Source organism: Andrena cerasifolii, chromosome 2, assembly GCF_050908995.1.
Source record: "Andrena cerasifolii isolate SP2316 chromosome 2, iyAndCera1_principal, whole genome shotgun sequence".
NCBI classification, from domain to species: Eukaryota; Metazoa; Arthropoda; class Insecta; order Hymenoptera; family Andrenidae; genus Andrena; species Andrena cerasifolii.
In genome coordinates, this window is record NC_135119.1 from 3,299,365 (window position 1) to 3,325,401 (window position 26,037).

At 39.1% G+C, this 26,037-nt stretch overlaps 1 protein-coding gene and 1 long non-coding RNA gene across 2 annotated transcripts in view; one reads left to right on the plus strand and one right to left on the minus strand.

The window, feature by feature from the left end:
* LOC143378562 (uncharacterized) overlaps positions 1-26,037 on the plus strand; it is a 397,603-nt gene that overhangs the window by 309,600 nt on the left and 61,966 nt on the right. The window lies entirely within an intron of this gene.
* LOC143378497 (cholecystokinin receptor type A) overlaps positions 1-26,037 on the minus strand; it is a 222,906-nt gene that overhangs the window by 88,742 nt on the left and 108,127 nt on the right. Inside the window, exon 3 of the mRNA XM_076830295.1 lies at positions 8,707-8,821. Coding sequence (XP_076686410.1) covers positions 8,707-8,821 — 115 coding nt within the window. The remainder of the gene's footprint in view (positions 1-8,706; positions 8,822-26,037) is intronic.

The window sequence follows — 26,037 nt, forward strand, 5'->3', positions numbered from 1 at the left end:
TCGCGCCACGAGTGTACACATTTCGCTACGGCGGTCCGCTCCGCCGGGTGACCACCACTGAACGGGATCCCGCGCCCAAAGTGTACACATTGGGTGCGTTCAGCGCAACCAACTGTTGGCCCCAACCGTTTGCAACCGTTGGGAACTGATCGGTGAGCAGCCATCGTTCCGCTCAGTTCTGCTGAACGACACTTGGAAGGGTGGGGGTATTTTAGCAGTTCCCAACATGTTGGGTAAAGTGAGCGGAATTTATCTCCGCTGGAAAAAATGGCGACCGCTGACTGAACGTGTTGGCAAGTGAGCAACTGAGCGGTAGCGTTCGGCGAAAGATCAGTGAGCGGTTGGCTAACAGTTGGTTGCGCTGAACGCACCCATTGCGTGTGGACAGTCTTCGACTTTCAGGTTTACGTCTTACGCCTGAGAAACACCGCCGTGACATGTTTTTGGAAGAAAAGGGACTTTTCTTTAAAACAAGATATTTATAATTTCGTTGTATTCACATGAATAACCGCACTTGTTTAATGACGTTTGTAGCGGGTAGCACGGAAGGGTGGTGCGTCAAGCGACCACCAGAGTAGCGCTGCTGCACTACGGGCCCTGGCTGCACCCCCGCTCCGCACCCCATGCCAATGCGCATGCTCCGAGACCACCCTCGCAGGGATAAAAGGAGCCAAGACCCAAAAGTTAACCAGTCTAAGTCCCAGCTCTGACAAAGTCGCTCCCTTGTGCGGACGACTACCCTGACAGGTGACTAACAGATAGCGCTCCCCGAGTGGACCAGAATCGGTAGACTTCTGACAGGCTAGTTCGCAAGGTTTTAACAATCGCTCCCTGGTGTGGACGATTCCTAAGCGGATCATCGCCTTCGTGTCAAAGTTGTTCACGTGTCTCCATGTACATAGTGTTAGATCTTAATAAATGTAAATAGTTTTGTCATTGGTGCGTATTCCTTTCTATTGCCACCCTGCCCGTACAATCCACGTTACACGTTCAGTTAACAATTATCGGTAGTCGGTAAGTGAAGACACAATCATTCAACAATAGTTCTACAGCTCGAATTGAAAGTATTATAACCATTATATTTTGTATTATTATTACTATTGTATTATTATGGGATGCGGAACGTTATTGAATGTTGAACAGATTGGCAAAATAAAATAATTCTGTGGAGAGTGACTATAGTCGCCCGTCGTATGTACATAGGCATCTTGTGGCCAGCGACTATAGTCACCCGTCGTATGTACATGGCGTTTTGTGGAGAGCGACTATAGTCGCCCGTTGTATGTACATGGCGTTTCGTGGAGAGCGACTATACTCGCCCGTAGTAGCGAAAGGGTTAAGTGAAACTTTCGTTCAAAGCAATTTCTGTTATTTGTGTTCAAAGCCTCCTATTATGAACTTTATGATTGTAGTATAGATGTCGTTTGTGCGTGCCCATACTTTATTTAAATAATTAATCAAATACAACTCGTCACATGTTTTTCGAAAATCCAGTAATTTAACTTATCATCCTTTAAGGGTAAGACATCCAAATGTCTTCCTCTGTAAAAAAAATTGTTAATTTCTTTATCCTTCTTTCGCATGTAATATTTTACAGTGCTTTGCCAAAAACCTATTATTTCCTTCACTTTCCTCAGATCATTTTCCTCTCGAAGCAGTTTAATTCTTCCTTCTTTTATTGTTTGGAGGTGTTCTTCGAGAAGTGTAATGCTCAAACGCTTTGTATGCAGCACCACGAAAGTAATTGCTTCATTGTTGCAGTATTAAAATTAATGATACGATGAAAGATGGTAATGTAGCATGGGTTTACTTCTGGGCTGCAATGTTTGAAATGTAATTAAGATAAATTAGATCTCGGTTTGTAGATGGAGTACTAATTTAGAAGAGACTCTTGAAGGGTTTTGTCAAGGTTTGCTTACAAACAGAGCTCAGTGTTTATTAAGAATTCTGCATATTTCTCTATCAATAAGTACGATTAATGGAATTAAGGTAATAAAATTTGGCCGATTAATTTAGGAACACCCTGTATACATTGGGAACGTGCTGATGAATAATACGCTACTTTTCCTTCTTACCCAAATTCAGTCTAAACGAACAAAATTCATCCTCAAACATAGAGTTGCTTTCCATTTTTATTCCATTCTTCATAAACGATCGGAAACATGAACCAATACTATACATTATGATTATGCAATATCGTTTCGCTATGGGCTCGCAGCTTGGGTCTAGCGGAGATATATGTATTGATACAGATTGCGATGCATACATGTGCCTCAGATTTGTGTCAAGTATCCAAAAACACATATACGTTGAGACCCGGTCCTAGTTTTGACAGATTTAAGATAAAAAAAATGTGTTTCAGAAATATACACCCCCTGCAAACTGACATCCTGACAAGCAACATATTCTTTCGACAGCGGTAAATATGTAGGTAGACAGATGTGCACCATCCACAAGATACTGATTCAAATCCCCATGATCATCCCTTTCTGAAACACCATTTCTTATCTTAAATCTCTCAAAAGGTGCCCCCACAGAAGCCGCTAGAAGACTCTGGCCCAACAAACTACCGATCAGTTTTTTGTTAATGACTTTTTAACAAACAACGAGCGACGGCTAAAACCTTCTGAAGATCACACAGGAGGGTGACCTTGACAACACATGTCAAGGTCAAGGTCATTGGGGTGGGTCCCCTAAATAGCATGTATACCGCAAAAATTTATACAATCGTTACCAATGCTATAAATGATTATAAATAAGTGAAAATACTTACATATTCTTACTCGAATAAGGAACTTAAATCTTACAAAAGCATAATATTAATAATTTCTCAATATACGTAATTCTTCGAAAACATTCAATCCCCTAAATCTCGAAGAATGATAATCTATGAGAAAATTTAAAACTAACGAGTTTGTTACTGTTTGTTTCGACTAGACTCGATGTTTTCAAAACAGTTCCAGTTTCGGTCTTCCACTTTCGATATGATTCGTCCTAATTCTGTTTCTCATGCTTCGCGAGATATAAGACCTACATTCCTACCTCATAAAATACAAATAGCATTTAGTGCTACTACTTTTGTTTAAAAAAATATTGTCGTCTTAATAGTAACGCGTAAATAAAGTCTTTATATCGGCCATAAACTGTCAGTGTTTTATTATTCCTTTTCGTGTACATGCTCCGAGAAAAACTAATGCTTACGGGTTTAAATCGCGAAGCTTGCGTGTAAACTAACAAGGGACTATCGGTAAGTGACACACGCCGATTTTGATGAAACTTCGCATAATTGTTTATTGGACTGACCTAAGAACTTTGTCATATTTGATTGGTGCTACTTTTTTGTACTGTAAGAGAGAAATCACCCTTTTTACTTCGAATTTCGTAACACTAGTGAAATAACACTTAACAATGTTTAGGTATAACAAATTTGAAGAAACGAGACGTCTTTTAATGTGCGGGGATAAAATCGATATTGGAAGAGAGAGTATCCTCCTTTTCCATCTAGTCATTTTAATTTCGTTCCATTAAACTTTGTTAGTTTAGAGAGAAGCGGGGGGAGGGGATATTAGCATTTATTGCGCGTGGAAGTAATTCTTTCTTTGAGACATTAAGAGAAGGTAAACCTGTTTAAAGCGAAGCGAGCTTCTCTATAAGTAAATCTAACGCTGCGTACAGACTTGAGCACGAACGCGAATGAGGCTGACGCCGAAGCGAATACCTCGGGTTGGTAAAATTGAGATTTTCCGTCCTGTGCGTCCCGCGCAAGGCGAGCTGAGGCTTGTCCAAATTTTATGGTTATGTACAGTTTGTTGCAGAAGAATAAAAAGTGTAAAAGAGAAGGTGTTGGTGGTCATCATAGTTGTATTTAAACAGGACACAATTCAGTAACGTGAACAACACCTTGTTATTCAATGGCATGTTGGTTAAAAAAGAAAACAGCAATATCAGAACTTTTATAAGAATATCGCAAGAAAACTTCACTGATCGTTCTTTTAAATGCTGTCAAAGATAAAATATCTAAAAATGATACCTACTACTTCATGCGAAGCCGTCCCTGCCTTGCAACTGGCAGTTCTTCACCAGTTCGTAGTATTTGTTCAAAATATCGAAACAACTGTCATAAACAGTTCCAGAGATGTGCCAAGCAAACTATTAAGAGGTTAGACCACCTAGGTCTAGAAGTATCGCATCTTTGGGAATTTATTTCTAAGTGACAAAAACACTTTTATCGATAAAAATTTTTCAATGAAGGTAGAGACATCTTTGAATAATATATACAATTTTTTTTCAAATATCAAAACATTCCGAAAAATTTAAATACATTTTCCTCGAAGCCATGTTTTCCGAAATAGTGTACGCTATAATTTGAGTAAAACTCTATGGATTTTTATACAATTTTGCGCAGATGTTCTTAAATGTATTCTCAATCGTCCGGCCGTCAATTTTTTCGATTGTGTTGCGAGCCGGGGCTGCGACATCGTGAGAGGCCGGTGTTACGTCGGGATAACCAACGTATCGAGCATAAGAGTAAAGAAATCGGGAAAGCGGCATTAAAATACCGAGCGCCGTTGTACATATTGTTGTGGCTAGCTCCGAAACGAGCCGTCTGGCCGAAGCTGGGCCTGCAAACCGCTCCAATTGGAGGCTAGCGTCAAAACCGGTTTTACTCCGAAACTACTGCCACGCGCACCAATCAGCGGCCGCGGACAGGCCTGAGCGAGCTAGGATCCTCTCCGTGGTCCGCAAAATTATAATATAAGTAATCCGGAATTTCGCAGAGGCACACTGTTTTGGGCCTATTCCATACTTCTGTGAATTCTAAGCGTTTTTCTATTTTCATTTTATTTCATGTATTTTAGATTTAGTATTTTTAGCGTTTTATAGTTTTATATTTTTAGAGTTTTGTATTTTTTTTATCTTATTTAATATATATGTTATTATTTTTATTAATTACTTATTATTATTATTATCCTAATCCATTTATTCAATTAATTTTTATTCGACCTCGTGTTCCCTGTTCCGCTGCAACGTTGGAGCACACAAGTGCTCAACGTCCGCTAACGAACTCTAACACTGAACGGGCGGAGCGCACCATCGCTCGCCTGTTAAAGGGGCAATCGAAACACGTAGTCGAGCAGACCGCTTCTTCACGCACATCCCGGACTTCTTTAATCCTTACTCCATGCCCAGAACCCGACGCGCGGGGCGTAAATATCAATTGCGCCGCTTACTCCGGGAACTCCATGAGCCCGCCGTGTCCGGGAAATATCCGCTCGGGGTCCCTTCCCTTCGGGAAGTTATAAGCAACGTCTTGATCAAAGCGGCACCGGAACCGCTCGAGATTTATGCGATGCCCTCCTCACCATCATGCTGATGGAATGGAAATTGATCCCCATCGCGTTACCCGCGGCGTGGAGACTATTTGAGATCACCACCGAGCTATCCGCAACCCGTCAGATTTTTCCCCGCGTGAATCCGCAGAGCCCGACCAGACGGCGAACGAAAGCGTCCCGTGGGTCAAATTGTCTGAATTTCAATGTCCCTCGGAAAAACCCATATTTTACCCGGTATTCGCCGCGGGGTGGGTTCCAGGACGTAACACTGGCGAGAGGGGTATTTCCCAAGGAATACGGTTTACGAGTTTGTTAGTTAGGTGTGCGGACGAACCTGATGGGAAATCAGGGAGCCGCTAGGATTATTGACGGCGAGGACGAACCTGTTACGAAATCAGGCAGCCTCTAGGAATGGAGTCAAGCGCGGACGAACCTGACTTTAATAATGAGGTAGCCGCAGCAGGGTGATTAGTCGTGAACGAACCCGATGCGAAATCGGGTTGTCACTAGGAAGAAATTCACAGACGAACTCTACGCGTAGTCGAGGAGCAGCTAGGAGGTTGGATTATGCACAGACGAACCTGGTGCGAAACCAGGGAGCTGTTCGGAAGGTGGTAAATTTACAAACGAACCTGATGCGAAATCGGAGAGCTGTAGAATACGGACGAACCTGATGCGAAATCAGGGAGCCGCTAGGATTATTGACGGCCAGGACGAACCTGATACGAAATCAGGGAGCCTTTAGGAATGGAGTCAAGCGCGGACGAACCTAACTTTAGTAATGAGGTAGCCGCAGCAGGGTGATTAGTCGTGAACGAACCCGGTGCGAAATCGGGTTGTCACTAGAAGAAATTTACAGACGAACTCTACGCGTAGTCGAGGAGCAGCTAGGAGGTTGGATTATGCACAGACGAACCTGGTGCGAAACCAGGGAGCTGTTCGGAAGGTGGTAAATTTACAGACGAACCTGATGCGAAATCGGGGAGCTGTAGAATATGGACGAACCTCATGCGAAATCAGGGAGCCGTAGGTGGGTGAGGTTTCATGCACGAACCCGATGCGAAATCGGGGAGCCACTGGTTGGTGGAGATTCCTTGTTCTGGTGAGAGGTGCGAACGAACCTGATGCGATATCAGGGAGTCGCGGGAAATCTTAGTGGTGCCTCGTAACTCTTAATTTATGTTTGATACAACTCGAGCAGTAAAGTTGTGACGCAGCTGATATTTTTGTATAATTTCTATGCTGATGACATGTTTCGCGTTATTCCATTGCGGACCTATTAACGAATGACATTTGTGGATGAACTGCCATTTTGACATTTTCGACTTACTCTGCAGAGTAAGAAAACGTCAATCTGCAAAACATTTTCAGCAAGTATTTAATCGTTCCAATCGTGGTTAAAATATGTAAAAACATCAGAGTTAAACACTTAATCTACTCATTTGCGCGGTCCTTCTACGATTCCGTGTCAGTTATGCGATAATTTCAAGAATACAAAGTGTGACATGAAATTTTAGGCTTCAATGCTATGTTGCTAATTCGGAATATCGAAGGTGAAGGTAATTTGGCATATTCCAAAGCTTAGCGATGCTTTTGTTTCACACGTAACGGCTACCGCCGCGTAGGTTTGGGCCAGCTCTGTCCATTTATAGGGGAGACCGGGGCAAAGTGAACCTCCAGGTAAAATGAGCTTTTTTAATTTATTCTTTAACAATAGAATATATTTACAAATTTTGGTGACGTAATAAATGTGTGTAATACCACAATGATAATTATGCACATTCAGATATCGAAAAATGGAAATTCATTTAAAAAATTAAGAATGAAGTTTGAGAGACTTCCAATTGGTTTTCTTTTCAATTTAGCGATTTGGATAAATGAGTCTTAAATGTGTTATTTTAACTCCAAATTTTTTTCTGCGTATTTATAAAAAGCTTATACTAATACATGTACACGCGTTTGAGAAAACATTAATCCTAACATTATTAAATAATTAATTTCCCACTGAGTACATATTCGGTGTAAAGTGACCGAGGTAAACTGAGCTGCAAATGGCTGCTAAGAACCAATGCGCAAGTGATGTGCGCAACATCCTAACCTGTCAGCTGGCTAGAAAACCACGCGGCATGGTGGAACAGAAACTAACCTAAAAAAAATGAAAAATCTGCCACAGTTTTTGACAACCACGGTGCAAAAAAGCCAGAAGCTGCCGTGCTACACACGTCATTCCAACGCGGCGCAAGGGGTTAATACTTACCTATATCCTTAATGTTCATATTTTGTTGCATCTCACTTTACCCCGGATAAGAATTCACTTTACCTCATACATGGGGTAAAGTGATACCTCTTGCATCATGTCTATCAAGTTGAATTTTGATACACCTACTCTAAGTTTATTTTAAGTATTGCTATTCTTCATTTATCAATAGTAATGTTTTAATTATATTATAAATATATTTCCAAACATTTTTATTGAAAGGGAAAAATTTTATTCGACTTCAAACTTTTTCCGCCCCACTTTGCCCCGGCCTCCCCTATTTACCTAAGATTGTTCCTATATTTCCTAGATTTTTCAGTCTGAATAGATCACAAAGGAAATAATTTTATTATCTACATGTTTTTTTTTAAGTTTATAAAGTGATGGTAAATTGGAATACCGGTATTCCAAATTACCTGCACGTTAACGAAATTGATACTTCCTGTCATTTTGCATTTAGACCAAAGTTTCAGCTACTTTTTGTTTTTCATTATTATTGAGAGTTTGAAATATAAAAGTTTATTAGTTTCATGCAGTTTTATTTGTTCCCATCTTTTGCCGTAATTTCGTATTCATCTTAAACAAACTGGTATTCCAAATATACTGCACTTCCTCTACAAATTGTTTTTACGTAGTCTATTGCACACTAGGTAAATAATGTTTATTCCTCCATTAAAAATATCAACTTCTCTATATCAAATGCTTTAGTATTACGTATTAATGGTCGTCGAAATCTTAAATACAATATCAAACTTCATAACTCTTTCACATTCCATTCTCGAAAGTCTGTTTTTGTTGAAATAAAATTTTATCAAAAGCCTTCAAATTGTGGATACGCTTTAGAGATAATTTTTTTAAAAAATACATTATGTATTACAGCATTAAGACGAAGAGTTTCAATTCATATTGACCTTATGAAATAAACGTGAATGTATCATATACTTTATCACGACTATAATGCAATTCAATTTTTACAATCTTGTTTGAAGATGTGCAATATTTGTATGTATGGAAGGTTTCAGTTATTCAAATTAATATTCCCGTTCTGCTTCAGAGTTGTCGAAGAACTGATAAGATTATAGTAGTTGGTGAAGTTTAATTACAATAGGTACATACCTTGGAAGTACGGTATAAGTTTGCATAACGTAATACCGAAGACGAAGTTCTTCAGCATCTGTCCGAGAAGTGTGAAAGGCATGCAGAAGACACCAAGCAGCAAATCCGAAACCGCCTGAAATGAAAAGCCAGGGGAAATTAAGGAAACTCTCAAACTGTTAATTAACGAAGGTACAATATACTCGCGTGACATTAGAATTATAGCTTAAAGTACCTGGCGTCGCCCGGGTAAAATATTGATTGTCACAGAGTGGCAAGGGGGTGAAATAAGGGGGCAGGGGTGGGATATCCAGATTTCATGGTAGCCTATATTTTCCGCAGGGTTATAAAGACTAATTTTGCAAAATTTGGTCCAGAACGGTTAAAAGAAATTGAGATAGAAAGTATCCTACATGTTATTCCTGATCCTAGACTACGCGTATACAAAATTTGAAAGATATCTATTGCGTAATTACGATGTGGTTGAGACAAACATCCAAACACACTTCCGCATTTATTATATTAGTAGGAAATAGGTCCACTTTTTTAACAGATCTCCACTCATTCAGAGGTGTGGAATCCCGCTATGGTGGTTGTGGCATATAATTTTTAGACACCCTGTATATTTTTATGGGATTTCCAGTTACCACTTGTAAAAGATGACTGTACAAAAGACTCATACTCAACTTCATTGGAAAGAAGTTTAAACAAATGTTGCATCTTTTTTATATCTACAAAACTGCGTAAAAGTAATTATCGAATTAGGGATTGGTGGGGGTAAGTTAAAAAGTATGGATGTTTCGATAATTATTTTTACGCAGTTTCATAGATATAGATAAAAGATGCAACTTTTGTTGATACGTTTTTTCGATATCTCGCACCGTTCTCGAGATATTCCACGAAAAAGAAAATTCTACATTTTATTCAAGGGGTAATTTCACCCTCCAAAACCGCACTATGGCACCAAGAAAAAAATAGGTTTGTCTTACGCATCAGCTACCCTACTTGCATACAAAGTTGTATAATTTTCTGAATTTCCGGAATGCCTAACTTCCCTGGTAAGAGATCATTGCGTGTCACCGTTACTCTATCAATACTGTAAATTTACAGTGGTGAAGGTTTTATTGATTGCTGGAAATCTAAGACCTGGCAAATTTCCCACTAGATGGAGGACATCATTTAATCACTGCTATTGACTAAGATGTCGATAAAATGAATGCGAATAACCGTGGACTTGTAGTTTATGGTATGGTGGAAATATTCAAGACTTGGAAGCTTCAAAACTTTCTGCAGCATGCAAAAGCATAATTAATAATAAAGAACCTGGTTCTTTATTAAGTATATGAGATACAACTGTCTCTACAGTTTCACCCTTATACTTTTAGTATGCTGAAACTGCAGTCCTGAACGGCAGAATGCCTGCCGGGGAAAATTTTTCGAGAGCGGTGGGGAAAGAGCGTCGTAAGCGCTAAACCACGCCTTCATGAGCAACAGTGCCATGGTGGGGAGTGTTCGTGAGTCAGGAGTCTGAGGCTCATTAAAGGTAGCAACCAGCTTTGCTCAGATGTATGTGTAGCGAGAAACTGGATGTGTACAGAAATTTGTTTTGCTATTTCCTGATTGTTTTTTAACTTCCTCAACATGTTTGCAGAGCCACTGATACAGGTTTAAAAAATATTGACATACACCATGTATAGAATTATTATTTGACAATATTTTTTTTAAATAAAGGAGTACATAGGGGTAATAATTATATATAATAAACATATATCATACTGGGAACTTCAGCAATAAGTTAAATGTTTTTCCTTTGAGTTGTACATGTCCGTCATGTCCGTGTTGTAAGCTCTAATCCATGTTACATGTACATAAATGCGGCAAAATGCTGTTGTTTCCATGTAACGGTAAGATATCTAAAAATTACAATACTTTTCAAAAAGAAATTTAGCTGTCGACGTCTCAATGACTCGCATTTCACCCCATTTCGATTCAATACGTTCTGCTGGCCGAGAGTGCCGCTGAACGTCAGCAACCGACCTTACAGTTTACACCAGGGGTGTCGAACTAGCGGCTCCCGAGCCGCAGTGGCTCCTTCTCCTCTTCGCCTGCTCCGTAGAGCCGTAGGAGAACTGCCCCCTCCACACCTACTTCGCTCTGACGAATTTCTCCTCCGGGAGCCGCGCTCTCTCCCTGCCGGGTCTCGTGCAACGCCTGGAGAAAAATAAGTGGGGGAACCGGCTGACCCGGGGCTCGACTTGTGCGGCTCTTGGAGTGGGGAAGTTCGACACTCCTAGTTTATACGCATAGTACGGCAGCTAGTGGCCACAGGGTGGGGGAACTGCTCACAGCGTTACTCTTTGCTTTGCTCTAGGGATGTGCGGGTAATCGAATGTGTCGGGTACCCGAGCGGTCGGGTCGGGTCGGGTAAAGTCGGGCGGGGGCCCGGGACAGACGGACCTACGGGTAGTTCGACTGTGTCGTGTAGCCCGATTACTTCGAGTGATGCGGTGCTTGATAAGTTAATATACGTATTCAGCTTTTTTAAACAACCGAGTACTCGAAAAGCATGTACAAAATCTTTACCTATATGAAACTTTAGAATAAGGTGATTTTCATATGCATATGCTTGTATATTTTTATTAAATACTATGATACATCCGAAAAATATGCGTTTTTAAACATGTATTTAATATTGCGATATTAAAAAAAAAGAAGTTTAATGCATTATTAACAATATTTTCTGGATGTTTCATAGTATGTAATAAAAATATACAAGCATATGAATATGAAAATTATCTTACTCTAAAATTTCATATAGGTAAAGATTTTGTACATGCTTTTCGAGTACTCGGTTGATTAAAAAAACTGAATACGTATATCAACTTATCAAGCACCGCATTACCCGAAATAATCGGGCGACCCGACATAATCAGGCTACTCGACACAATCGCGCTACCCGAAGTAATCAGGCTACACGACACAGTCGGCCTACCCGTTGGCCCGTCTGTCCCAGGCCCCCGTCCGAGCTCACCCGACTTTACCCGACCCGACCCGAGCCCGAAAAGTCGGGTACCCGCACACCTCTACTTTGCTCACGAGCAATCGAGAGCGCTCTTGCCCGCCACAGCCTAGCTGTGCAGGCCTGGCTCAAAGGAAGCTTTGAAGTCGTACCCATACACTAATTTACGAAAAATCTTCAGTGCTGTACACTGTATATAGGGTAGACCGGGGGCGATTGTAACACTTTAAATATCTCAAAACATATGATAGATATTAACACAAATTTTGGATATATGATGAAAAATGACATTTGGAATACACACATCCATATCCCAGCAGTATAGATACACAGTAGACATTTATAGTGAAGAAAATAACTTTTCGATACCCTAAAGTGATTTTTCCTTACTGATTTAAAATTGTAATATACCTAAATACTCCCTTTGCAAGTACGTGTTTTTTCTATTTTTTAATATTTAATCTGACCATTTTTAAAGTAATACTGATCGTTTCTCATCACTTTTAAGTATCTCGTTAATAAAAATTTATAATTATAGTTCAAAAGCCTGGTCGGGGGCGATTGTAACATCGGCAGTCAGGGTCGGTTTTACCGCAACAGAACCGAATAGTGACAAAGAAGGCGAATAATATTGTCTTGTTTGCATGAAATCCTATAGCATAGCACAGCGATGCCCCGATGTGCGGTCCGAGGGAGCGAGCATGCATACCGTTTTCTACGAGCCGCGCGGAAGGGGGTGCCCGAAGCCAACGAAGCGGCGGGTATGTAACAGATAGGGAAAACTCTAGTACCGTCAAAGACCCAGTTTAACCTTTTACTATGAGCTTTCAAATTTTGCGTATAAATTTCAAAATACTTTATAATTATTTAGTAATTTGTTAGAATAAATTTGTATCATAATGAGCTTATTATTTGGTTTATTTTCCTAAACTAACTAGGCTTTTGAACTTAAATGATAAATTTTGACTAACGAGAGGCATAAAAGTGCTAAGTAACGATCAATACTAAGGTATGTTCAGATAATAAGGCCCACCTATGGTTCTATAATTTTTAAAAAAAAACTTGTACATATTTTTGAAAACTTTTTTTTTATAGAAATCTATGGACATTAAACTATACACTGTACTATGTGTAACAATATACGCACCCAACAAATGCGGAAATTAATAGGATTTTAAAAACCTTGTAAACGGGCCCTATTTTCTGTAGTGCAGGTAATAAGGCCCACCTATTCAATATGTACAATTCGGGCAAACAAAGACATATTCGACCTCAGGTGTGAGCCCAACGCATTCCTCGTGTATCCAGGTGAGACACATGACACACTGTCGCATATCTGTCTTGAATGCAATTCTGCACAATTTGCAAAACCAATTGTCCGCAGAGTTGCCGTCCACGTTTTCTCTGGGGGTGGATGGCATGGGCTCTTGTTCACACACTCTTGTCTTTTTTCTTCCGGTTGAAGTGGTACGTGCTTTGGAGCTCTTCTCAATAACGGACCTGCTTTGGAAGAAATCTCTGCCCACTTAATATTTTGGTGAGCCTTATTATCTGCTTTGTCACTTCCTCATTGCCGAGGTTATATGTTAAACGTGCACTTTACAAAATCATCAATTTTTTGGAAATATATTGCCAACATATATACTTATACATACCTATGGTTGCACAGTAATTGGATGATGCGTACTCCTAATACAAAGCCAAGAAACCAACTTAATTCTTATAACTGCAGCAACGCCAGTTGCGGAGGAAACATTTGTTGAATTTACAGCCGGCAAATGTTATATTAACCGCGTGGAGGTTCTTCGAGTGACATTTCGTATGTAGTAAAAGCAATAGATGGCATTAACAAGATTGTGGATTAACCTACGAAGGATAAATTACAGGTGGGCCTTATTACCTGCTGGGCCTTATTACCCGAACTTACCTTGGTTGAAAAAAGGTCGAATTACAGATGAAAATATCGAACAAGCACATACTTGCAAAGGGAGTGTTTATATTAAAATTTTAAGTCAGTAAGAAAAAGTTACTTTAGAGTAGGTATCAAAAAGTTATTTTCTTCACTATCCATGTCTATTGCGTATCTGTACTCCTAGGGCATGGATGTGTATATTCAAAATGTCATTGTTCATCATATTTCCAAAATTGGTGTTAAAATCTATTATATGTTTTGTGATATTTAGCGTGTTACATGCGCTCCCCCCTGTTACTACCGCCCCCGGTTTACCCTACCCTCATGAAGATTTAATACACAATACACAACTTCAATTTTTCATTAATAACAGCATGCATTTAAAGCACCCTCTGAAGGTAAGCAAGAGGTACCTACTTTTCTCACAGAAATGTTCGCTCGAAAAAGTATGATCGATATGAAACGTTATTTCGCTAAATCTTCCATCACTCAAGCAGTTAAGCAGAACGTATAAAAGTTCAAATACATATGCTCTTATTCATTGCTAACTGACAGCAAGCAGAAATCCAGAAAACGTACTGAATGATACATTTGTCGCATGCCCGATAAAATGCATTTAAGTGATATTTTTTGACAGGCCGTTTTCTTGATCGATATCCACCGACGCGACGCTTCTGAAGTCATGTTTTCGCATCGGAGAGCTCCAACAGGTAGGACGCCGATATTGAATTGAAACACAGCAAAATCGTCGAACTGGGTCTACCTATTGCAAGTGAAACGTTTCAGTTGGTCGCATCAGTTGGTAAATATGAAGCGTTTCCATATTCCGATCTACGTAGGAGATGTACAGTCTGTCCCACAACAGCGTGTTCCTCGTAGCCCGCGTCCAGGTCTGAACCGAACGGCGAACCGAACGCCACTTGAGACTCCTTAATGCCACGTTCCTACTATTGCGAGATGAGAAGAAACAAGACTACCACCAAGCTGAAATGTCACAGGGGCAACACCAGGGGCAGGTGGTTCTTCTAACCCCTGTACGGGCGGTTGCGTTCCCGGTGTACCCGATTCGCATGGGGACTGGCATGCGATTTTATGCAAGGCCGTCCCCGGCCACCAGAGCGTCCCTGGTGGTCCTGGGTGAGTGCATGCACCCCAAAGAGAGCAGAAGATAGCCAGGGACTTAGTCTGGTTGCGAATGTATTATATTCCTCGTGACCTGGCATCCTGCTCAGAGAGTAAAATTCCTATAGTGGACGCCGTGGAGTCAAGCGTGGTCCTTCTCTGCTTTTTCCGACCCGGCCCTGGCGGGGTCGCTAGTTATGTACTGCTAATACCACCTTGCAAGCCAAATGCTCGTATAGGCGAAAGCCTGAGGAAGAGCGCGCCCCTTTTGGGCCAAGACGGCTATACTAGATGTCACAGGGGCAAGGGGAATCACCCGCTCGCGTCAACGTATCCCCTCCAACACAGTTCGTCCCGTGACGAAGAACGCGAACGAAACCAATCGCAACAATCCGCGGATATGGACAGCCGCTGAGAGCCGAAAAGTAGGAATTCTTGGAGGGGATAAGGTGGAGCGAGCGGACGATTCCTCTTGCCCCTGTGACATTTCAGCTTGTGGGTAGTCATGTTTCTTCTCATCTCGCAATAGTATGTGTGGAACGTATAGTTCTAGCGATTTTCGCCAGTTAAGACAGAGTCTCGTGGCTCGCCACAGCTAAAGATTGAAGGACAGAGAGTGTTTAGAGTAGTGCAGACCAAAGGTTTGCCTGCCATATGACACCGAGGAAGGGACCTCGGGATCCTCGACCAAAGGAAAGTCAGACTCGCCGAGATGTTCGGGCTCTTCCCAGGTGATGTCGGTAAAGTCCCGAACCATCAAAGGAATGGCTCACCCACATAGGGTAAACAACTGTAGTGGTGCATCCCTATCCCTCACACCACCATGACTTGTTGTCGTCCTTGCCACTGGGGGTGTCAAGTAGTTTGAAGACGCAAGACAAGTTGGTGATAAACGAAGAGCGTCCACAAAACTTCACAAGCGTACCTACGCCTACGGTTCGAAATGTCTACGGGACTCTCAGAATAGTTTCACCGTTCGCACGAGTACCATGTCCGCGGATCAAGCAGCCGCTGCGTATATCTGCATGTATTATATTTATAAAAAAAAAAACAGACAGCAACAAACCTTTGGTCTGCACTACTCTAAACACTTTCTATCCTTCAATCTTTAGCTGTCGCGAGCCACGAGACTCTGTCTAAACTGGCGAAAATCGCTAGAAATATACGTTCCACACGTAGGAACGCGGCACAGAGAGTCTCAAGTGGCGTTCGGTTCGCCGTTCGGTTCAGATCTGGACGCGGCTGTAGCCACGGCCCTGTACTTTAAGAAGGAGTGGGTCCTTGAGAATTCGGAGGAGAAAAGTGTCTTCTACTACGCTGACTAACACGTGTGGAATTTTTAGTTTGTGATTCCGTAGAGAACAAGCGATTTTAAAATGAGAGCTCCGTATTTTTTGCCGCTTTTGCACGACGTGGAAAGAAGAGAAGAGCATGGTAACGTTTCCACTGGCCCGCACACTCGTCTGATGGGAATCCAATCGAAAACGTTTGGCGTTTCATAAAGCACAAGCTTCAAGGAAAGCGTATATTCACAGTCAAGCAGTTACCTCGAGAAATTCGAGAAATATGGTCTTTACCTTCGGGGTATGCAAAAAAGTTAGTTGAAAGCATGCCTAAATGGTGTCAAGCGATTACCAAGAACAACGGAGACGGGACCATATAGCAGGTAATTGCGTATTAGTTCATAAAACGTACTTTCCGGCAATGAAGACTTTTTTTAAATCTAATGATTCCTTTTGGAGACACGAGGAACACGCTCTTGTGGAACAGACTGTACGTTTATGATATATTTTACATATTCTTCAGAATCGTTTTTGAACATTGTGACTATTCGTTCGATACCAGCGACCCGGAACAGAACAGAAACGAAAAGGATAAACGAAAAGTGTATGTACCGACACGCGCGTGGAAAACACAATGTTTCCTTCGGGGTTGTAAGGCCCAATTCACCTTGCGGGACAGGTGTATCAGTACGATAGTATCACCCGCCAAACTAATCTTAGGTGACTGTTTAAAAAATCAAGTGTATTAATATGAACGATTCTGATCCGCACGATGATCAGTCTTTTGAGAACTAGCTCTGTGGTGAGCTGTTCGAATTCTGCCCTTGTCCACCTTTCGATGTCAAAGGTGGACAAGACATCTGAATTTGGGAGGCGCCAAAATGCCTGATTGGCCCAGCCTTCCTTGAAGAGGAGTATCACGGTAGAGTAGCCCGGAAGAAATACTTCGTGAGTGAAGCTAACCGGAAGAGAAGGTTGGAATTTGCAAAGCAGCACATTAACACACCAGTGTAATATGTTCGCACCGACACGCGCGTGGAAACTCAATGTTTCCTTCGGGGTTGTAAGGCCCAATTCACTTTGCGGGACAGGTGTATCAGTACGATTGTATCACCCGCCAAACTAATCTTAGGTGACTGTTTAAAAAATCAAGTGTATTAATATGAACGATTCTGATCCGCATGATGATCAGTCTTTTGAGAACTAGCTCTATGGTGAGTGAGCTGTTCGAATTCTCCCCTTGTCCACCTTTCGATGTCAAAGGTGGACAAGACATCTGAATTTGGGAGGCGCCAAAATGCCTGATTGGCCCAGCCTTCCTTGAAGAGGAGGAACCTTCCCTCTGCGATTTCGGTGGTGGAGGAGGAACCCTCTCTTTCTTCGTGACGTAGCAGAGGAAAAACCGGGCATCTGGCTACCAAACCTCGCCAGGTTGCTCGGTCGGAGCGTCTCGCCAGGGTCGCGGTTTATGACCGTATTGTCCCGCGAGTTAGCGGTGGTCGACGCTATGTACCGGTTCGAAGTTACCGTATACCACCCGCCGACAGAGCAATCAACGGATTTTCCCAGAACGAGGAAGGTCCAGGTGTCCAAAAAAATAGCACGATGTCGATTGCCGCCTATCTGGCAGGCAAATATTCCCCAAAACGATGAAAGTAAGCAATTGCCTGATAATAAAGGATCGTTGGATTTCCGCCTCGCTCTAAGCCCCCCTTTGTTACAGTAAGACGGAACAAAAAGAACGAAATATTTTTGCGGAACAGAAACAGAAATGAAACGAAACTTTTAATCCTATTGTACTTAGAAGTGAAAACGATATAACCGAAATAAAAATTCCGGTTAATAACGAATATGAACAGTTGATACATTCTGTGATTGCGGATTTTCATTTGGTAAAATCTATTTCTTTTATACAGTTTATATTGTTCAAGGCTTTCGCGTGTTAGCCTCAAAACTCTTTATTTTTTCATAATAATATTATATAATATATAATTATAATGTTTAATATTCTTAAAAATAAGTTTATATGAGTTTTTATATAAATATGAAATAATCGGTTCGGAACAAAATTTGTTTTTCATTTCAATGGAAACGAAATATTTTTCAGCAGGACCGATATTAACCGAAACGAAATTATTATTATCGGAGCTGAACCGAAACGAAACAAAGAAACATTTGGTTCCAGATCCTTGTTCGATATTATGTGTTTGTAAGATTCTATCGCAGTCATTTCATTTTAGCGATTCATTGATAATAAAATTCTGGAATATAATTGAAGAGCCCCTGTAGCAAACAATGTAAGTGCCAAAAATTAAATTCTATTCTATAGTATTACCATTGTCATGTAAAACATTTCCATTAAATTTTTTTATTTTAATTTTGGCTATTACAGTGGTCTCTGCAAGGACTCTTCAATTAGTGTGTTGCCTCAGAGTGTTCCCTAATGACTACTTCGTCTTTGTGTGCTCTTTTTAAAAGTTTAACAAACATACTGAAACATATTGTGGAAACTAAATTTTGTTTTAGCTTGACCATTGAAAAATGAATCTTCAGCTTCCTTATGGTCGGATCTGAATAACATTACTCAAATATCGGCCAAATGAATTAAGATACAGTCAAAATATATAAATTGTAGTGTTTACAAAAAATCCCGATCAGTCTTTGTACAATCGCTGTATTCTTTATAATTATAATTTTTTATATCACAAATGCAGTCTTTTGATAAAAATATTTCTAAGCTCCTCCTTGGACTGTTCTTACAATTAGTTTCAAGAATATCTAAGGAAGTTCAAAATTGTTTTTCAAATGTATATTTTGAGAGACCTTAGATTTGAAGATTGGATTACAAACATAAAAAAAATCGAGGTCCATACTATTTACTTTATAAGAGTCGAGTTATAAGAGTCAAGTTTGATTTCTTTGACTAAACACCTTCCTCCGTATTAGAACATACTAATAGTACAACCTGGCCTTTAAACATTTGCAAAGTAATTAATGGTAGCTCTAGTCTTTTGCATTAATAATATTTAATTTGGTAATACGTATACTAATAGCACAAAATATAACTCCCCTCATGTTGTATCGCTTATTCATAGTATGCACACATAAACATGAACGCTTTTGGCAGCTGAATTGCTTATTATTTGATAAAACAAAGTCAGTAGTAGGTCGCAATAGAAGCAGAAGTTGTGTAGTCTTTATTATGCCAACCCAATGAACTGCGAATCAACAGGATATTACACTAGGTACGTAACTCAAGCTACCTGTCATTTATGTGAACATGTGGCTTGAATTGGATTGTAAATTATTTGTCAGAGCATATAGTAGTTAACGATTGCTAATTGTTTATAGTCGGATAAGCGTGTTCTAATTATTGTCGTTTAACATTCACTGAACAATGTGGCGATGCAAGCTGTGCTAGACAGTTGCATTTCTAATAACTACTGACACCAATGTTTATTCGAAAACTAATGCACGAAATAGCAAAACAGTTTTAATTCACTAATTATAATGTAAACTCATATTAGAGAAGAACTTATCAGCATCGAGCCACTTCTGGCATTCCTTAACAGCATACATAAGTGAAAAGTTTGCTTATTTTAAAATTATGATTCTGTTTACGATTGAAATAACTTGACACTTAGTAGGGGAGACCGGGGCAGATTGTGACAAAAAAGTTTTCACAGTTTTTCTAATATTCTCGCATTATTTAAGGGGTCATGCTCAGTCAGGAGGCTCAAAAAAGGGTGAGCTTTGGAAATTTTTTACTCAAATGCTATAACATATTTCTCAAAAAATCTTTTTTCCTTTTAAGGATTGCATCCAGTACCGTGCATCGTAATTTTTTTATTTAAAAATATTTATCAATAACTAAGTTATTGTCCATCGTTCTAAGGTTCTCTAAAAAAAAGGCTTCTGCGGTGACCACTGCTGCTCGAAAGTCGATCGTCTAAAATAAAAAATTCAAAATAATTTACTTATTATATTATATTATCTAGTAGGTATTTGAACGAAGGATTTTTCTAAATTTTGATTTCAGAAAAAATGTCTGATGTTTAAAGTAAATGTTTCAATTTTTATCATAAATCGTGCCTGATTTTCGTGAATTAAAAGAAAACTAAGCATCGGATAAAAAAAGCCTTCGTTCAAATCCTGGATAATATAATATAATAAGTAAAATCTTTTGAATTTTTTATTTCAGATGATTGACTTTCGCACCATCATTGTTTGTGTGCTACCAAAATCCGGTGACTTCTTAATTTTTTTTCCGAAAGTCTCGAATTTTTCCGGACCATATCAGAGGTTTGCGCCGAAATGACACATTTTCTACATATCCTGTAATTTTTTTCAAGTCGATTTGAACCTCACTTCGCTCGCAATCAGGAAAAAAATGAAGAGAAAAAAATATTCGAGAAAAACGCATTTAAAGTTTCTGGGCAAAGGCGACGCTATAGGTTGCCGCTTGACGTTTATAGCTGCCAAATCTACAATTTTGCAAATTTTACTATAAACCAAGCGGCATTTTATTGAGAAAAGTACTTTCGGAAAATGCAATAAAAAAAATCGATTTTTCGACTGCCTAGTTCCCTTAAGGAAGGGCCTACTAAGTAAGCCTTTGCCGATCAGTCCACTAGCAGGCCCAGGACAAAATGCAATCTTCTTTTTCTCTCTTTCGACCCTACTTAGCAACCATTTCACAACCCCTGCCAAAAGTCGTATTCACTACACAGAGTGAAAGATTTATATTAAAAGTAGAGTATATTCCTGTAGCTTCTTTATTTCCCGTCATGGCAGAGACTAAGATCACGTACCTAACGCATACGAGACTTCTTGGCATTATTCATTACGAAAATTACACGTGCCTATGCCACGCCTTGACATAAATGCTGAAATTTACAGCGACGCGCACAGGTTCTCGAAATCACAAGATTTATTTACACCTTGATTACACATGTACGATGTGTTCTACAATAAATGCACTCTAATAGTTGAAGCACAGTTCGTAGGAAAAATTTCTATTGTTTATGGTTATAACGACTCTGAGGAATGCTGAAGAATTTTCAATAAAGTTTCTACCATTTGCAATGGAAATAACATTCGTAGGAGGAAATACATTCCAAAGTATCTACAGTAAAAGTAACGCTTGGGTACTAAAGATTTTGCATACCGAAGGTACTACAAAATAGCCCAAACTATTCTAATATATCCTTCCTATCAATTTCATTCTATTTGTTCGATTAAACGACTCTATCGCTATAACCTACCTGTCAGAATAGTACAGTGGAAGGCCAGAGAGAGGAAATTCATCGATAATTAGCAGGGGAAACAGGCCCATCCATCATTCCTGTTTCAGGAATTGCATCAACGGTTACCCATCACGATACCGTTCCACGCATTCTCACCGATCACACGGCGCATTACACAAAACTCCTGATGATACAGAGTCATAGCTTCAGATAGATAGGAAAAGAGGGAATTGAATTGGTGGCTCTTCAGATAGGAGGCCTGCGACGAAAGTGAGTGTCGATTTATCTCCAGAGGAGATTCATGCCACGTAAGCAAACGAGACATTTCGTTGCATTATTCACAATCAGACTAACCCTTCTATCTGGTGGTTGCTCCGCTTTATTGAAAGGATAAAGAAACCCATTCGTACGCCAGCTATCTCGTGTAGTGAGAGCAAGGTCTGGCAAGAGTCAATGGCCAAGTTCAATCATTTATTGGGCTTGTTGAAGTTTTGGGAACCGATTGAAGAGGAAAGAACTAATCGATACTGACACTGCTGGCACTACAGGGTGTCCCACTTTCACTGGTCTGTACGAATATTATACCAAAGTGTTAGTGACATCACAAAATATTTTATAAAAAATTTTGAAGAATAGTGAAGAGGACCTTAAACATGTAGGGGAGATCGGGGCAGACTGTAACGAAAAAGTTTACACAGTTTCTTCTCGAAAGTGTTTTCCTCAATCACGAAATAATTTGCGTGACTTACTACTTACATATGTGGTGAACTCATTGAGTGTAAGTACATGACAAAATCTTGGACACTTAGACATCTTGCTTCATCTTACAGAAATCTTGCTACAATGTGCCCCAGTCCAGGGTAAAAAGTAACACTATGTGGGGTAAATTGTAACACATCTGTTTTACTTACTTAAAAGGCGCCCTTCATAATCGTAACCCGCAGACAATATCACATTTAATTGCTTGAAGTTCATTACTGATGCTAGCTGAAAATGATCGATAGCCGAAAGAGGATCGGCTGTCAAATCGGAATTCTCAACTATCTCATTTACTCGGGTATGTCATGCATACCCGGGTAGCCGGGTAATTTCTGTCTTTACCGTTTGGCTGGCTATCAGAAGAGCCACAAGAAGGAAATAATAAAATTTTTCGTAAAGCACGAGCTAAACATAGCAGAATGTGCAACAGGCAAATGAGTAACAAAGATATTTTACATTATCTCTTGATCTCATCAGATCCCTTAATTAGCTCTCACAGACTGAAAGAAGATAAAAAAGTTAAGCCCTTAACGGTTGATGCTGAAGAAATGTTATTATAAAATAAGCCACAATGCATGTAACATTTCAATGCATCTAACATGTCACATATAATTCATATTAACAAATTATTATAAAATTAGTTGCCACATCAAATTCTATTTTAATTACAATTCCTAAAAAAAAAATTATAAAATATATATATATATTAGAAATAAAATCAAAACTAATAAAAATAAAATATAATTTAAAAGTATTAGATTTAAATCAGCTACACTTACAGTTTATTTAAAACATAAATTTTGTAAATTTGAATTAAATTTTTTATTTTATAGCTAATATTAAATTTACAAAAAATTCATTATTCATTTTTAATATCCTCAATTTCCAAAGTTTACGTTTTTATGTCATGTTATGCTAAATAATATTTTTTTATGGATTAGATTAAAAAATACAGGATTTACTGCACACCTCCGTTATTGCTGAGCCCTTTACGAGTATTTAAAAAAAAAAATTATTGAAATCGGTCACGATTTGCGCTGTCTAGTGATTTTCGTCCAAAATCGCACACTGTGCGGCGGGTCGGGTAGTAACAGCTCTAATACAAATATGAACACAAATAAATAATTCTGAAAAATATAAATGAACACACAGGTCATTATTGAACATTTGACATACACGAGTTAAACAACCATTGTTTATTCATCTGATTCTATCAAAATCTTCATCGCTTTCTTTACTTTGCCTTCATACTTTTTTCTACTTTTTGGATTCCCGATTGTTCTGTCGCTCGTCTAGAGCAGATTTTTCCGATGAGTCAAGCAAATAGCATGTTTGCTTTATCACTATTTAGAGCAGGAGTGTGGAACTTCCCCACTCCGAGAGCCGCACGAGTCGGGCCCCGGGTCAGCCGATTCCCCCACTTATTTTTCTCCAGGCGTTGCACGAGACCCGGCAGGGAGAGAGCGCGGCTCCCGGAGGAGAAATTCGTCAGAGCGAAGTAGGTGTGGAGGGGGCAGTTCTTCTACGGCTCTACGGAGCAGGCGAAGAGGAGAAGGAGCCACTGCGGCTCGGGAGCCGCTAGTTCGACACCCCTGATTTAGAGCGTAGTAAGTAGAAACATGTTACAATTTACCCCGAGCTTGAAATTTTGCATTTCATCTCAGCAAACGAGAAACTAAACATTAAATTACTAAAATGCGTACACGTTATACTAAACCACTGTGTATTGATTCGTTTGCAACAAAGAAGCAAAAATTCAAACTGTTAAAGACTGTCTAAGACAAAATTTAATTACGTGCTCTACATACTAAAATTTTGGGCTATGAACACAAAATGAGTACATAACGTTCGTTTGTGTCACTAAAACCGACGGTGCTAATATCGTCAAGCAGCTCTCGTATGCTGTGGGTTACCAAATTTGTCGTTCAAAATATTCTACTTACGTTACAATTTACCCCGTGTTACAACCTACCCTGGTCCCCCTAACTAAATTTTATTATTTTGTGGTAACAACAGTGCATTCCCATCGAATCTGTGCACATGCGATGCAGTAATATTCCGATGCAAAATATAAAGAATTTCAGAAAACATTTATATTATTTCAAAAAAAAAAATTAATTTATGTTGAAACATAAATTTCATGGAAAATTCCAACTATTTATTGTGGATTTATTTCTATACGTGTAGGCACAATATGAATCACATTATATTTCGTAATATTTGTCGCTACAGTTCATATGTAAATATATTTATAAAACAGTTAAAATGTAAATGTATATTATGTTTATTTCAAATACACTTGAAATGATCACGTATTTGTCTACCTACCACATTTATCCGCAACGGAATATTGTATTAAATTTCTGCTGATTTATCTTTATTGAATAGTCGAGGGGGAAGGAGTGTGCCACTATCAGATGTTGAAACTGTGGTATCCTGTCTCCCAATATGTACAAAGAGAATCGGCGGGGAAGTTCTTACTCCGCTCCGTTTATTCTCAAGCAACATGCTCGATTGTTCATGCTGTATACGGTGGATTTACATTGCGAACGGATTCGGGAAACAAGGAAGAAAATACGGTTGATGTGGTTAGCAATTTCAGTGATATCTCGATCTGAGAATCTGGGAAAATAAACTGGCACAAATTCTGTTTGCCTTGGTTATTTGTATTTTTAACATGGCACATTGTTTTTCCCTTAGAAATTACCCTCGTACCACTAAACGCTCTTATATATTAATTATAATTTAATAGAATATTTTTATGCTTTCTAATCGTGACATAAAATACATGAAATTTAGGTAATTTCTTTTCTATACTCGAATACATAGGAATACGTCAACTGTGAAAATTAAGATAATCCTTCTATTTTCATGGTCTCTTCTTCCGATGGAGGAGTAACACCGAAGGAAGAAATTATTTAAGTAGATGAGATAGTGCAAAATAAATTGAACTAATACTGTACTGGCTGCCAACTCCATGGGCTTAATGATTCAGCCTTAATCGTAATTCTTAAACTGATAATTTTACGGAATGAATATTAGTATTATTTTACTGGTTAACAAAATGCTATAAACGTAGATGTTTTAAAACATACATTTCCATTTTAATACGATTAAGTCATTAAATTAGATTTGTTTAAGTTGATCCTAAAGATTTTGTTATGAAAATTTCAGTTTTCTTTTCAGAAATTTATGGGTAATCCGATTCGCCCCAAGTTTCGGGGCGAATCGGATATTTCTCACTTTTTGGTTTTTTGTTTGCAGAATAAACATTTTTAAGTTTGAATTTATTTTCTATTATTAATCTTAAAGCGAGAGGTGTACTGGTCACGAATATATAATAAGAAATTACTTTTTAAAGTTCGACTAGTATTTTTTTTACCGTCAAACACAAAGTGATCCGATTCGCCCCGGTCTACCCTATGCTCGTTCAGAAAAAAGAAATAAATAACGCTTCCTGTCGGTACCAAATCATCCCTAAATAACACAAAAGTGTCACGGTTCGCTCAACTTCAGCAAGCTTGCCTTCTGAGTCTGATTTTAATTGAAAAAGTCGTTAATTAATAATTAAGTGTCGATAAAATATATACATCTTAACATATAAAACAAAAAGCTTCTATATGTTTGTGTGTTTGTCTGTCGCCTAAAAACTGTCGAACGATAAACCTGGGCGTCACGAAATGTGCCTCAGCTCATTATGTCTTACTAGTCCAGATGAATCTGACTCACAAAAGAAAACTAAAAAAATTTTTTTTTTATAAAATCAGAATCTAAATTTCGGGCGAAGCCGAGTAGTAAAGCTAGTAGGTATATATGTATACATATATGTGTATGAAAATTAAATATGCAGAGAAAAAATTTAAAATGTATTCCATTTTGGAGCCACGCATTAAAGTATGGCATAAAAAGCAGCGTTTTTAGTTTATTCAATTTACCTAAGAGATTAAAACTTTACGCTACGTATAATTACAAGATAGAAATTAAAAAAGTAAAGGAATTTTTAAAATAACG